General features: G+C 42.2%; 2 protein-coding genes across 7 annotated transcripts in view; one reads left to right on the forward strand and one right to left on the reverse strand.

The window, feature by feature from the left end:
* SLC25A21 (solute carrier family 25 member 21) overlaps window positions 1-5,225 on the forward strand; it is a 222,351-nt gene extending 217,126 nt beyond the window's left edge. For all 3 annotated transcript variants that reach the window (XM_080979240.1, XM_080979239.1, XM_080979241.1), the window contains 3 exons: window positions 394-575; window positions 2,351-2,403; window positions 4,780-5,225. In XM_080979240.1, coding sequence (XP_080835366.1) covers window positions 394-575; window positions 2,351-2,403; window positions 4,780-4,841 — 297 coding nt within the window. In that variant the 3' untranslated portion in view covers window positions 4,842-5,225. The remainder of the gene's footprint in view (window positions 1-393; window positions 576-2,350; window positions 2,404-4,779) is intronic.
* A 6,621-nt stretch (window positions 5,226-11,846) lies between these two features.
* Window positions 11,847-15,924, reverse strand: part of PAX9 (paired box 9) — a 35,946-nt gene continuing 31,868 nt past the window's right edge. For 2 of the 4 annotated variants that reach the window (XM_080979040.1, XM_080979037.1), the window contains one exon: window positions 11,847-14,096. In XM_080979040.1, the coding sequence (XP_080835166.1) occupies window positions 13,842-14,096 (255 nt within the window). In that variant the 3' untranslated portion in view covers window positions 11,847-13,841. The remainder of the gene's footprint in view (window positions 14,097-15,924) is intronic. The other 2 variants (XM_080979039.1, XM_080979038.1) reach the window with 2 other exon arrangements.

The following is a 15,924-nucleotide window of genomic DNA, read 5'->3' on the forward strand; positions in this document are numbered from 1 at the left end:
TTTTGATACAGTAATACTAAGTACATTGTGAAGCCCAATTATACAAATCATCCCCATATGCCGTACCGGTCTTGCTTTATGAACTGTGTTTATAAATCCTGTGTGAGGAAATGTGTACTTCAGCAATTTAGACCATGTGTAAAAACATAGCCAATAGGATTGTCAAGAAAACAAGCCCCAGCGTAGGAAATCCTAATGTGTTCCGCTAGAATAACAGGAGTGTGTCGTGTCGTGCAAGACTTCTGATTAAATGCATATTACTTTATAGTCTTTAACCAATTGAGGTGCTTCTGTGCCTCTTTTAGTTTCTTTCTGTCTCTCTCTCATTCATTTTCTCCCTCTCCTACCCGCTCCCCTTTTGTTTGTTGGTTTTTTGTTTGTTTGTTTATCTAGGATCCAACCTTGGAGTTTCTGAGGAAATTTGGAATCGGGCTAGCCTCAGGAACAATAGCCTCAGTTATTAACATCCCTTTTGATGTTGCAAAAAGTCGGATTCAAGGACCACAGCCGGTTCCTGGAGAGATCAAGTACAGGACCTGTTTTAAAACTATGGCAACGGTCTATAAAGAAGAAGGGTAAAGCATTCTTATTTCAATCATAAATATCCAGGTCTCTGGCTTGTTCACATGAGTCCATAAAACCACATTGTTATATTTCAGATTTGATGAGGCCCATAAAAGCCACCCTTCGCAGTGCTTATGTATCAGGAGCACTCCAGAGTGCAGCATTTCAGAAATGTGCCTATAAGCATTACAAAGGAAAAGTATTGCTTTATCTGAGTTTTCTGGATTTTTATTTACTACACACACACACACACACAGAGAGAGAGAGAGAGAGAGAGAGAGAGAGAGAGAGTATGTATAAAATATCCTAATAAGTCTACAGCAAGTCGTTTCTGCTTTTTCACCGTTGCATCAGTCTGGTAGCTGTAGACATCTTTCAACCTCAGTATTATTAATTAGAAAATATATATTGTATTTTATTGCTCCAATTGTGAATGTGGAAGAGGTGTAGCTCAGTGATAGGATCACATACTTTTCAAGTGAAGGGTCCTGGTTCAATCCATAGCATTGCCAAGTAGGATTGAGCCCGGAAAGAAACCTGTCTGGAAATCTGCTAGTCAATGTCAGAAATAGTGAATTAGATGGACTCTGTTGGTAAAAAGCCAGCTTCCTATGTTACAAGATTCCTAAGTAGCCCCTGACAGAAGTGCTATTTTTGGGGGGTGAACGGATGTGATGCTATAATGGTCTTCTCATTTTCAGAGAGCAGCTGATGAGCCTGTCTTGTTCTCATTCTTGTATACTAGGCAGCTGAGGAGAAGTCCCAGTTTGCTTAAGTAAGCGACTGGGCAATCCAGAAAAATGGACCCTGATAACTCTGCCATTTCCTAGGATTTTTTCCAGTTGAATTTGTTGAGGAGGAATATTTGAACCAGTGGCATTCCCTGCTCCACTCAGATCCAAATGGCATCAGGCAACATGTACTGAATATTTTTCTCGTGGTAGCATTAGAAAATGCAATCCAGAATCGGAATCCCATAAAGTGGCCAGCACACAGGACAAAGAACAAGAACTTCATTTTAACAGATTTTTAAAATGTCCACTTGATTGCATCTTACTTTGCCCCAATCGATCTTGGAATATATCTATAGAGTGGCTGAAGGACAATTAAAACTGTCCACATTTCAGAACTGGTCATAACATTTATAGAGAACATGGAGATCATCAAATAAATCGTAACCTTTCTCTCTGTCTTTCTTTCCCCCGTTTCTGTTTCTTTAGAGATTGGAGCGTTTGTGTTGACCATTCCATGCTAGCCTCAATAGCAAGATGAGAATGCAAACATTGACTTGGTGCATTCATACCAAACTGCTGCAGTATAATTTCTCTCATTTTTGAAACTAGCATGTAAGGAACACCCTGAACTTAGTGTATGTAACATATGTCTAAAGTGAGGACTCAGGCACAGCAATATTGTTCAAGTAGTGTACTGCATTTGTATACTTCATTTGTATTTATACTTATTTTCAGTCCCTCCATACCACCTCATATCAAGAGTTCTCTGGAAAGTTCACAACTAAAAAAAAAGTATAGTGCAGCTGCTATTAACAAATAGCAAATGTCTCATTAATTAAAGTCATGTTTGTGAGTAGAAGGGATCACAGCAAAGCCACCGTAGCTGAACATTAATCCGCAATTTATCCTGGGCCAAGATGTTAAAATCCAAGCATTGTATACATTTGTTATTTTGCATACATTTTTAGTGCATTGTCTCAGAAATTGAGCAAATATACATCCTTCCTCCTTCTACCAATTTAAATAAAAACATTCTTTGTTGTTTTCTACAGATTTTTAGCCTTGTACAAAGGATTGGTGCCTAAAATCATGAGACTAGGACCAGGTAATTTTTTTATTTAAAAAATCTAGTGCATTTAATCCTGCCTTGATGGTATTTTTGTAAATGTTATCTTAATATTCAGTATTACTGTTAAATATTATTAAGATGAAATATATATAAATACAAATATTGTATTATTGAAATTAAACGACTGTTTGAGTTTTTATCTTATTGCAATTTTTCATTGCTCTTATAGCAATTGATGCAGCCTCATTCATAGCTGCCTGCAGAAACATGGGGCAGAAACATGGAAGGAAACCTTCCTTTATAGCTGATCCATATAATCAAGCACACACCTTTTTAAGTGTGTAAGAATCTTGTGTGTTTAGAATGCATTCTAGATACCATTCGCAAATTCTTATAGCCCTGTACCTGTAGAGGTGCAAATGTAGAAATAAACATGAGGAGGAAAAAATGGGATTAGCTCTTTTCTCAGTCTCCACAATTGTGTTGTACCTAATGATGTCACCCCTTTAGGTGCAAGGACTTCCACTTGTACAACCAGACTTCTTCCCTCTTCCCTCTCCCTACAACCGCAAATCTTCTCTGAGTGGTTGGGTGCAGAGGCATGCAAGGAGAAAAGGAGGAGGAGGAGAAGTCCTGTTGATAGGCAAAAGTCCATGTACTAATAAGTTGATTTTGTTGGTTACAACCCATTGATTCTAACCTGTGCCCAGGATTTATGCCCTAACACATATATGTTGGGAATGCTGATCTGTACCCTGTAACAATGCAGAGCCTATACACAGAAGCTATCATCAATACAGCAACATAGCTGTCAACATTTCCCCTTTTTAAAGGGAAATTCCCTTATTCCGAATAGGATTCCTCACAAGAAAAGGGAAAAGTTGACAGCTATGATACAGCAAGGGCAAGGGCAGAGTTGGCAGCCTCAGTCTCATTTCCCTCCTCCATGTATTCATTTACACCATTGTTTAACAATCTGTCATGGGTCAAAATTCAATTTGCTTTGTGCATCCGATGAGTCAGGCTTTTGCCTATAGAGCTTATGCCATAAATAACCTGGCATATCTCTATCACACAGTATTTCTGACTTTGGGTTGGCTTGATAACTTCCCTGTGTTAACAAAATAAAAAAAATCCTTCCAGTAGCACCTTAGAGACTAAGTTTGTTATTGGTACAGTGGTACCTCAGGTTACATACGCTTCAGGTTACATACGCTTCAGGTTAGACTCCGCTAACCCAGAAATATCGCTTCAGGTTAAGAACTTTGCTTCACGATGAGAACAGAAATCTTGCTCCGGCGGCGCGGCAGCAGCAGGAGGCCCCATTAGCTAAAGTGGTGCTTCAGGTTAAGAACAGTTTCAGGTTAAGTACAGACCTCCGGAACGAATTAAGTACTTAACCCGAGGTACCACTGTATTAGCTTTTGTGTGCATGCACACTTCTCCAGGTAGTAAGCCGTTGCCATTAGAACTGCCATATCGCATCATCTCAAAAGCAACAGTTGGTATCCAGTGCAGCTTAGTTGCACTCACAGAAGGATCCCGTCCAAGAGCAGTAGCTCCTTATGTTCTTGAAGCAAAAGCAATGGATTCTATCTAATGTTTTTTTCATTCACACAGCCAGCTGCGGGTCATAGAAAGATGGAACGACCCTTAGATGTAGTTCAGGCATAGGCAAACTCGGCCCTCCAGATGTTTTGGGACTACAACTCCCATCATCCGTGACCACTGGATCTGTTAGCTAGGGATGGTGGGAGTTGTAGTCCCAAAACATCTGGAGGGCCAAGTTTGCCTCTGCCTGATCTAGTTCATACATATAGCTTGGCTATGGAGGGGGACTGCAACTCCTTTCTCCAAAGGTCTTGCATGATAGCTTCACATATAGGACCATATGCACATATGCATGGGGTCCCTGCTTCAGACATTGATTATGAATGGAGTTGAGAAAGCAGGACATACCTGCTCTTCCATCAAAAGATCCACAGCCCAGGTGAAAGCAGGAAGTGGGCATTAAACAATGTGGGTTGTATTCAAAGCAACGCTAAGTAGAATCGTTCCGTCAGCGCAAGGATTCTTCTTGCACAATGGATCGTTTCCCCCCTCTCCACTTCCCTCATGCCCCCAACCCTCCAGAGCAGATTTGGGGGCAGGGTAGGATATATCCACGGAGAGGGGAGGGAGGAAGTCCTGCTCTTCACCCTCCACTCTCATCAAGCCCCCGCTGCTGGAGATGCAGGATGCAGAGATCTCTGTGCACCCCCCCCCAAAGATTCTGTGCCCAGGGCCTTGACCCCCTGGCACCCCCCACGCTACACTACAGGTCCCATTTTGGTCCTGTTGGTAAAATACATGTATGCAATTTAAAGCCACAAAGCGTTACAATTTTGTATTTAATAAAATTATCTCTTCTAGGTGGTGCAGTGATGCTTCTGGTTTATGAATATGCTTCTCGGTGGCTTCAAGAAAACTGGTGATCAAAGACACAACTCCCAAGGCAGCAGATGGTTTAAAGCAATGGCTGTTAAAATATGTTTCAGTAATTGGAAGCAAATATAGCACAAATAATATGGATATGGAGCCAGTAACCCAATCCACCATTTTAGCCTGGGGCTTTCTATATGGATATTTTTATGAAGAAAAAGACATTTAGAACCTCAAGCAAGCCTGGCCTTCAAACACATTTTCAATGTAACATGTAGTGTGCCTTTAAATGAACTGATTTCCCGTTATGATGTTTATATCATTTTTCTGTGAGTTCTCCTTGAGGTAGGGCATTTAGGAAACTGGCTATCAATCTGTAACTTTTCATAGTGAAACGATTTGTATTTTTTCTTCAATAAATTTGGATTTTAACCCTGTTTCTTTCATTCTGCATGATATTTTGTGTGTTTGTGCGTGCAGTGGCGCACAGTGGCGGAGCTTCATGCTCCGGTGAAGTGAAGGACATGAGGCAGGAGTTGATAATGCAGGTGAGCTGCGCACAGGTGAGCTGCAAGCAAGCTGCTGGCCAGCTCTGTGGAGGCTCCTTTTATTGACACAATATGCAAACCCAGGCAGATACATTTTGGGCTGTGACCTTTACACATCTTCCAGTCCCGAGATCGTGGGGTGGTACAAAGTTATTTTGGCACCTGTTTCCACCGTGTCATTTTCCCCTTGCACAATGTATGATGAAGGAGACAAAGGTCTCAGAGACAAGGGTTACAGACAGGACACCGCAGACTACTGAGACCGCAAAAGGTTGGACAGAGGGCAAGATGTTCAGACAGCTGTGGCCTTATCTGTTGGGGGAGTGTGCTTCGCACCCCAAGGTCACGTGTGCAGGCAGCTGAGGCTGCCTGTGGGCAGGGAGTGTGCTCCACAAACCCAGCGATCATTCCTACACTCCGGCACCGGGGTGTGTGTGTGTGTGTGTGCAGAGAGCAGGCAGGGGCATGGCTGGCGCGTGTCCCGGGGGGGTTGGCGCATATCCTGGGGGCATGGTGTGGAGCCCACTGGGGTTGCACTGCCAGGTGCGGTGTGCTCCCCCCCGCATCCCTCTTCCTCCGCCAGTGTTTCCAGAAACTGGTATTCAGAAGCATGGCTGCTCTTGTGCTTGAATCCTGCTTGCAGGTTTCCTACAGGCAACTGTTTGGTCACAGGATGCTGGACTAGGTGGGCCAGTGGCCTGATCCAACACTCTCTTCTTATGTGCTCAGAAAAACTGACTCTTAAAAAACAAAATGTTTGAGAGTAAAAACTGACATGTGCCCTATACATCTTCTAGGATCCAGAACTCCAGCCACCCATATATATTGGTGTACTTCTTCCGAGTGGCTTTGCAAAACTCTGTCCCTAAGATTTCAAGCAAAAGGAATCTAGTATGGATTGCAATATTTGTATTCTTTCTTTAAAATAAAAAATAAAAAAGCACTGAAGTATAGAGGCATACACTACGCAGTAAAAGCAGAGGTGCCTTCTCAGCATTTAAAAAATACTTGTGCTGACATGAATATAAAAATATCTCTTTTGTCTGGATTTGACCACGTTGACTTCTTTGAAATGTGCTTCAGTAGGCAAAGTCAACAGAAATGTAATTGGTTCTTTTTGTCTCATACCAAAGGCAAGTCTTTTGGGAGGGTCATTTTGTCATCAGTTATGCATTGGGTCTCTCCGGTGAAGGAATGAAAGATTTTAAAAAGGAAATCAGATCCACCTCAGTTAATTCTTTTCTTTATTAATTTAGAGCATTCAAGATATAAAAATAAAAGGCTTTATACATACTTTATATACACACATAGCCTTCTGGTATACATTGTTTCCAACATGTTTTTAATTACATCTTCAGCCCAATCTTTAATTAAAAGCAAAACCTCCTCCAAATACATGTTTTTTTTAAATAGCTATGAAGTTCTGTTTTTTTGTCTACAACCCAACCTTTTTGCCAAATATGATCTCCAATTTTCATTTATAACGATAGCTTATTTCTACCACAGTGTAAAAATATAACACGTTGGTCTCAGTTGGGTGCTTTAGCAGTAAGTCCCATTGATTTCAATGGGATTTCCCCCAATCCAAATAATGTGTTCTGTGTGTGGAAAAACAGCTGATCCAAAGCCAACTGGAAGCAAGGGGGAAACCCATATTCAGCAACCACCAGCATAAATCGTGTACAAAAAGAATGTTGGTGCAGTATCGGTAGTCCCTCTATCCTAAAAAGCAGATGTGAGAAGCTTCAGAGTTAAAATTCACAGATAAGAAGAGACTGCTGGATCAGGCCAATGGCCCATGTAGACCAGCATCCTGTTCTCATGGTGGCTGACCAAACACCTGTGGGAAGCATGCAATTTAGGCATGAGCATGAGAGCATCTTAAAGGTAAAGGTAAAGGGACCCCTAACCGTTAGGTCCAGTCGTGACTGACTCTGGGGTTGCGGCGCTCATCTTGCTTTATTGGCCGAGGGAGCCGGCGTACAGCTTCCAGGTCATGTGGCCAGCATGACTAAGCCGCTCCTGGCGAACCAGAGCAGCACACGGAAACACCGCTTACCTTCCCGCTGGAGTGGTACCTATTTATCTACTTGCACTTTGGCGTGCTTTTGAACTGCTAGGTTGGCAGGAGCAGGGACTGAGCAACGGGAGCTCACCCCGTCACGGGGCATCTTGCCCACCTTCAATTTCCAGCAACTGGTACTCAGAGGCATCATGCAGGGAAAGGTACTCAGAGACATCATGCTGGCTGGTAGTCCCTGCCCTCCATCTAGTAATCCATGCTGCGAGAAGCTATTAGGCAAGATGGTAGTGGGCAGGAACAACAAGAACACTAGGCCGCCCTAATACCCATGCCTATCCCAAAGGCACTGTGTTTAATCCTTCCTGAGCTCTGCACCACAATTGCATTTTCAGAGTGGAAAATGATGTGGAAGACATTGCCTGTGAGGTGTCCCACGTCCTAGCTATCATTTCTGACCCTGATCCAGCTGTAGTTGGGGGGCAGCTACTGACCCCTGGATACAGATGTTCATTCCTCCTTTGCGTCAGAGATGCTCTGAGGCAGTCAAACAGGGCTCAGGTGAGTGTTGCAGTGTAGCTGTACATCTAGATATTTATCTGTATCAGCAATGTGCACTAATATCTTGGGCTGAAACAGGGTGGGTGGGTGTGGATGTTAGTGCTTTAAAGACCCTGCAAGATTTTTTTGAGCAGAACTCATAAGTGTAGATTGCAAGTAAAGATGCTGCTATCAAGTCACATTGCTGTCTGTCTCTTGTACAGTTTCTTGAATTAAAGTCAGTGCTGTTTTTCTAGGGGGGAAAGGGTGCCAGAACTCACCAATGAGGGGTGCTGGAACTGAGTTCCAGTGAGTTCTGGCTGGGGGGGAGCCCTTATTGAAGTGAATGTGTTTTGAGTCAGGACAAGAGGCCAATCCTAAGGCACTTGCTTGGAAATGCATTCCACTGAAGATAATGGGACTTCTTCCAAGGACTGTGTGAAGGATCAGGGTGAAAGCTTTTGCAGGTCTGGATCATAAGGAATTATTTGTGCAACTGTAATTAGTGTAGGCTTTTATAGAATAAAAATTGCTTTAAAAGGCTGAAGTCATTTCTTTTTCCCTTCCCCATTTTAGAGTAATTGGAAGATCAATACCTGAAACAATGTCAGTGGGACCTCTCTTATTTAAATCCTCTGCTCTGATAAATGGGTCCGAAATTCATATAAAAGAGAGCTCAGCTACATAATGTCATCTTGCACTTTGCCTCCTATGCATGTCTTACATGTTCTTAGACAAATGTAAATACTTTATAATAACATAAATGAAGAACTTTTAAAGAGCCAGAAAAAACCCCAACAGTACGTTGTTCAATGGGCTCCATTGACTGATTCCTGTACTTCGAACAGCATTATTTTCAACAACTAGCCTATTAATATCCTCCCACGTACAAACCAGCAGGTATAAAGTTATCAAGGTCTGACCTTCCCTTAAAGGATGAAGACTGTGTCAACAACCTGTGCCATTAATTCATATTTCCACAAGCATAATTGTTTAACTATTATTTAGAGACACTCATACTTCATGGGACATTCAGAAAAAAGATTATTTGTTCAGGAAAATAAAATGTTGACTACAAGCGCTTTGATATTTGTAATACATGCTTTTGTTAAAAAACCCAAAATGGTTTCACCTTGTTCCTTGCTATCCCCAGCTTTGCTGTGGTCATGCTAACATGTCACAGCTATGTAAAATGCTGCTCCCTATGAACTTGGATTCCACATGAACCCAAGCAAATTATTTACTTAATTTAAGATGGGATTGTTAATGTAGTGCCCCCCCAGTTGCAATCTTGGTGAGAGAGTCAAAATCATTGATGCATGTGTGTAAATTTACTTGATTTAAGCATTGTATTATTCATTGCATAATCCTGGGGTTTTTTTTTTTTTTTAAAGCACAACAACTTCACCTTTCTTTTTTAAAAAAAGAATTAAAATTAAATAGAGACAAGGAGAGTAGAGGCAAGGAGAAACTGTCACACTGTATACAAATAGGCTTCTTTCTTTTTCCTAGTATTTTTCTTCCTCTTCACAAAATAGGATTTTTCATAGAATCGATATGAGCTGTGTGAAAGATGGGGGAGGGGGGCGATCTCAGGATTAGTGTGTTTAACTTCTAGACTCTGATCCACATGGTGAAGAAATGGATACCCAGGCAAGTGCTTTTTGCACTGTTTTCAACAAAAAGGATTCTGTGAAATTAGGCTTACATGCCTAGGGCAAGGTTACCAGATTTTTTTCAATGAATCCGGGGACACTTTTCAGCTTCCTACTAAATAGATGGATTTTGTCAGGGGACTGATTTGTAAATCCGGGGACTGTTCCCGGGAAATGAGGACGTCTGGTAACCTTAGCCTAGGGTGCAATGTGGGCGTGTTTATTATATCTGCTCTTCTTCCAGCTGCAGGTGTGCAGGGATGACAGGTGCTGCCCTCCCCTGCCGGCTGCTCCTGCAGCCCCATTTTAGTCTTTAGCAGCACAATCCTATACAGGATTACAGTCATACCTCGGGTTAAAGACGCTTCAGCCTGAGCGTTTTCAGGTTGTGTTCCGCGGCGACCCGGAAGTAACGGAATGGGTTACTTCTGGGTTTCACCGCTCATGCATGTGCAGACACTCAACATGACATCACGCACATGCGCAGAAGCGGCGAATCACGACCCGCAGATGCGATTTGCGTTCTGCTCAGGATGCAAAAGGGGCTCCGGAACGGATCCCGTTCGCATCCAGAGGTACCACTGTATTCAGAAGTAAGATTTACTGTATTCATTATGATTTATACACATGTAAACGTGCATATGCCTGTTGTTTTTGTCCATGAAGTTTTCTTGGCAGGGATACTGGAGTGGCTTGCCGGTTCCTGCTCCAGGTGGATCACGTTTAGTCAAAACTCTCCACTGTGACCTGTCCACCTTGGGTAGCTCTGCACGGCATAGCTCATAGCTTCTTTTGAATTATGGTGCTGGAGGAGACTCTTGAGCAGGGGTCGGCAACGTGCGGCCCATGGGCCAGATGCGGCCCACAAAGACCGTTTTACTGGCCCACAAGCCGCCCGCAAACCAAGCCACCCACTCGGCAAGTCCCCCCCCCCCACTGTGCTAAAGCAGTGTGGCGACTCGCTGAGTGGCACCGGAAATGGCTTCTGCACATGCGCAGATACCAGAAATGGCATCTGCGCATGTCCAGATGCCGAAAATCACTTCGGCATCTGGGCATGTGCAGGCACGATTTTCGGTGCCGCTGACATGCGCAGATGTGATTTTCGGCATCACACTGCACCAGTCCGGCCCACGGACAGTCTCCGTGGGAGTGATCCAGCCCATGGCCGGTAAAGCTTGCCGACCCCTGTTCTTGAGAGTACCATAGACTGCAAGAAGATCAAACCTATCCATTCTTAAGGAAATCAGCCCTGAGTGCTCACTGGAAGGACAGATTGTGAAGCTGAGGCTCCAGTACTTTGGCCACCTCATGAGAAGAGAAGACTCCCTGGAAAAGACCCTGATGTTGGGGAAAATGGAGGGCACAAGGAGAAGGGGAAGACAGAGGACAAGATGGTTGGACAGTGTTCTCAAAGCTACAAACATGAGTCTGACCAAACTGCGGGAGGCAGTGGAAGACAGGAGTGCCTGGCATGCTCTGGTCCATGGGGTCACGAAGAGTCGGACATGACTAAACAACAAACGTGCATAAGATTGCAATCCAAATCACTTATTCCTGAGTATTTGGGCAAGATCCTGTGTCACACAAGCAGGCTTCCACTTCTACAGCTGGACTTCTCCTTCCTCTCCTACCCCCACACCTCACATGGTTATCTGGATGTTCAGGAGACCCTCTGAAGCAGATTTGGGGGCACTGGGGAGTTGAGAAACTGGAGGTCCCATCACGCAAGCAGACTCCCTTGTGCCAACTGGCAGACATTCTTGGATGTCATCCTTTGTTTTGAAATATTCATACGCTGCCTTTTTGAGTGAAACTCATTCAAGGTGGCTTGAGAGAGCCCAGATCAACAGAGCTGTTCTGCTGGCTGCACTAAGATTGTAGCCAAAATGAATACTGACCCATGATCCAAGGGTAACACACACACAGCGCATCAAACACAACAACCGCACACCCTTCATTCATTTCAAGCAGACTTGCAGTTAGTTCCTGGTCAGTCAGTTCTGTTGTGTGCCAGAAGAAAATTGTGACCCGGAGACTGTTTGCTCAAGCTGATTATATCTCACCAATATTCTCAATTCAACATTTGACTAAATGATTGCAGTAGGAAAATGTTTTGGAAAGTTTCCCAGGAAGTATCGGCATGACATCACATATTATTTTCTTTGCAGTGCCTTAGAAATCTACCTTTGTTGGCATTTTGAAACAAAAGCATGAAATTCTCATAAAAGAGACAGGATCTTATCTTGCTGTTTCAGCAGTATATGTAGCATGGCTAGGAAGAAACGGAGATAATTTTATTAAAGAAGTCTTTCAAAATCTGTATTGAATGATGTGTCTTTACATTATTGCACTAGACTTACAAAAATACATAATATATTAATATTTTATAATGCGAGGAAATATCATGTCAATTTTCAAATCGTTCCTTTTCATGGTTAATCTTCAGCACGCATCTGCAAGCTCGAGGAGGCTTTCCGAAACTATATTCACAACTTTATTATTGTCCAAGGAAAACAGGCCATCTTGAAAAGATTATACTGTTAAGGGGAAAGAGTAAAAGAGAGCAATTGGGATCCAAAAGGCCGTGAAATGATGCTTGATAAAGAATACAGAAATGCAAAAATGGAATTTTGTTAACATTATAAATAATATCTGTAGTACCGCCACCAATATGCCTATGAATGAAACATGCTTATGTACAACATTGTAAACTTTACCGAAAGTCTTTCCTTTTTTTACATTCAATAAAGCACGAATTTAAGACAACTTTTCTCATTTTCCTTTTTTAAAATGACAACAAAGTTTTGGGCTGGAATTACTGAACACAGGTAAGCTGACAATTTACAGTACAGTTTTCTTTCACAGTGGTTAACATGGGGCATAACTCACCCACCTCCTGCACAAGCACCCATTGAAATGAATGGGAGGTGCACTAGTACTCTACCATGCTTGGGCAGGAGAACATCCTGGTGGATTGTGCCCTTGGCTTATTTTAAAAAAAATATCTGCACAAAATTTCACATTAAATGCAAGCTCCCATTCTGTTCAGGTCCTTCCCATCCATGAATCTTTATATTAGTGTGATGATATCATGATTTCAGAAGATTGGGTACCATATGGAGGAATTTTCTCAGCCGTAATCCAGAGAACATAAGTCACACTCAAGTGCTATTGTAATCAGTGGGTTGGATCCAGAGTCTGTGTGAGCAGAACACAGAACAATTCTGCTGGATGGGGAGGGGGGGGCATTTTTGCTAATTTCCCCCATGGCCCTTGAAAGGTCACTACAGAGGGTTGCAGAGACCCTCTGAAACAGTGTGAGATGCTGTAGGGGAGAGGAAATTGGAGAAAATTACTTTCCCCTCTCGTTGTACAGCAGACCTTTTTTGGATCTTAATCTCTTCTGCAAATGGAAAGTGCAGAATGGACACTCTGAAACCAACCCACAGGGATTTGAGGGGGTCACGTTAAGTTCTCTGCTGTAGAAACAAAAATGCTTTTCATGAGATGCAGGTGTCTCCACCCTGTGCCCAAAATATACTCAAAAGAACTGTCAAAATTTGGATCGTTTAAGGTAAAGGCCATTGTTAAGAAACGAAAACAACACATGGCTAGGATGTCGCCTTTCAGGCAACAAAAAGAAAACAGAAATGAGTCGAGTAGTAGGAACGCAAATTATGACCAAGGTCCTTATTTACAGATAGAAAACAAAAGTTAAATTGCCTTTGTAATCACAATAAAATACAGGATAAATAACAGAGCCATGTATTCATTTGCTTTTCTTGTTTGTTACTAGAAGAAGTCAACTGTCTGTTCACCAAAACTCTTATCCACTTGTCCATACAATTTATTTATTTATTTTGCGGAAAAAAGAACGATTGAGCGATCCAGAAGAGAACTTCTGGTTTTGGTCGCCTTTCTTAGTTAGGATCGTAGCATTATCTACTGGTTTTCCTTGACTGGGTTTTCACAAATCTGAAACAATTGCACGTTTGAGACACTCCTGTTGCTTAGAATAAATATGTGTGGTTTCACCAATGAATAGCCCTCTGAGGGTTGTAAGGTCTTCTCGATGCAAAACAGTGCAAGGGGCAGCAACACATTTATCACTTTCTTAGGTTATTTACACTTACTGAACCCCAAGGATTATTATTATTATTATTATTATTAATGAAGGGAAAAATATTTCAAATGTCAGCAGCCCCATAAGGTCCATCTGTGAGAAGGAATTACAGGGAAAGTGACTGGGCTGGGCTGGCTTCAAATTGTTCTGCCCTGTTTCTGATATCAGAGTGCAGAGGCTGTGACAGAGTGACTACCTTCTCTGGCTGTCTGCATACCCTTGAAAGCCAGCGACGCAGGGATGTCACAGTTGTGGGGCGATAGCGGAGTGCCTCCAGCATGCTGCCAGCCATGGCCAGCTACGTAACCAGAAGGAGCGGCACTATACGCCATGTACGGAGAGACTTGCGCTGCCGTGGGATAAGGCGCCATTGTTGGTGCAGAGACAAAACTTCCAACAGTGGGGAGACAACTTGGTGCCTGAAAGAGAGGAGAGGAAATAATAACAATTACTGAAAAAGAATAAACACGTGGATTTTTAAAAACGGGCGGCAGCCCTGCCATTAGGCAGAGTGAGGCAATGGCCTCAGGCGGCAGACTTGAGGTGTCATGAAAAGACAGGTAATTGTTAAGCTATTAAATGGTTGTATTATATTTTTACTGCTTAGAACGGGGAGAGGCACTAGTGGGATTCTCTGCCTCAGGTCCCAGGTACTTTGAGTGAGAGGTTTGTGGGGAGGGGAAACATTTCTACTGTTTTTCCTCATGAAGCAGAATGCCCTGGACCAGCAATTAGTTTTTTAAATTATCAACTAACATCATAATGTTGGCTTCAGAGGTGCCACTTCAACTTTCCAGGATGCGGTGAACAGCCAGACTTAAAAATCCAATGGCTTTTAGGTACACCTTTACAGTGTAAATACTATCTTGTTTCTTTCACCTCATAACAACTACTGCAAGCTTCTTAATGCTGCAAAATTACTTCCAAAAATATAAGTGGTACACTTGTTGTGTTTTTGAGTGGGCTATGCTGTTTACTGTTGCTGGGCTTGTTTCTATTTAATTTACTTGGAGGATGGTTTAATCCAATTGACATCTTTTAAGTTTTGATTTTAACCATACCTACTGGGGAACCCTGTTGAACGAAAATCCTTCTTTAACTAGAAAGCATATTTGATCTGTAGAAAATGCAACTTGAAAAAAGAGACATTGCACATAACTTTTGTAAACCAAGAAATCTTTAATATATATTCTTTTTTTTAAAAAAATGGTGCCCCATATATATATAATTCAAAATATAACAATAAACTGTAAAATAAAATTATAGTATTCAATAAGAAAAAAAGAAAGGATATTTGATTTTACAGTGCCTTCTGCTTTCTAGCTTGCTTTCAAAACACACACCAAAGCAAAAGGCATTCATATAATCACTTGGTGAAACACCCTAAGATGATGTTTACATACTTTCTTGAACAGGGACTACCAAATTTACATCCGATTGCTGTGCTCATTGAAGTTCTCTTGCACAAGCCACACTGGAATTAAAGTGAGCGGCACAGGAGCACTGCCAAGCCCATTTCTATGGAATTCTTGCTGGAGAACGTTCTGGTGGAACCTCCCCCCCAAAACAACAACAACAACAACAACAACACTGATCATTAAATCCAGCCCTTGTATTTTAAGGCTTCATTCCTGGAGAAATAAAGTATTAAAAAACACAGACAAAAAAGAACAAATCTCTCTCTCTCTCTCTCTCTCTCTCTCTCTCTCTCTCTGTGTGTGTGTGTGTGTGTGTGTGATCTTGTCTTGAGGACAGGAGGCATTCTGTGATTTAAAGAACAAACTTCTTTTATTTAAGTAAAGTGTCATTCACTATGAATTCCTACAGAGACAGCGTTGCCTCTCCCTTCTTTATACAAACAGACACCTGGACCACCAGCTTGCACAAACACCCATGGAGAGCAGTTAACAACTTCAGGCCCAATCCTGCTATCATTCTACTGAGGAGAGACAGCAGACATTTTAAAATTCCAAATTTATTGGAATTTAAAGAACGAAAACCACAGCTTGGGCAATCTACAGTTGCAGGTCATCAGGCACTGCTCTGACACCAAGTCACTGTAAAAACAGCAAAGAGTATTGGGTTGCCTTAAAAGCTAGCGATGCCACAATATTCTCTGCTGTTTTTGTTGCAACCGACTAATACAACTAGCGACCCCTCTGGAAACCATTAGAATCCTCTGTAATTTAACTGAATAGAGAGAAGTGTGTAAATATTTTGTTTAGCATGTTTGTATTGTATCCTCTC

The sequence above is a fragment of the Podarcis pityusensis genome (assembly GCF_964106645.2).
Source record: "Podarcis pityusensis genome assembly, chromosome: 1".
Taxonomy (NCBI): Eukaryota; Metazoa; Chordata; class Lepidosauria; order Squamata; family Lacertidae; genus Podarcis; species Podarcis pityusensis.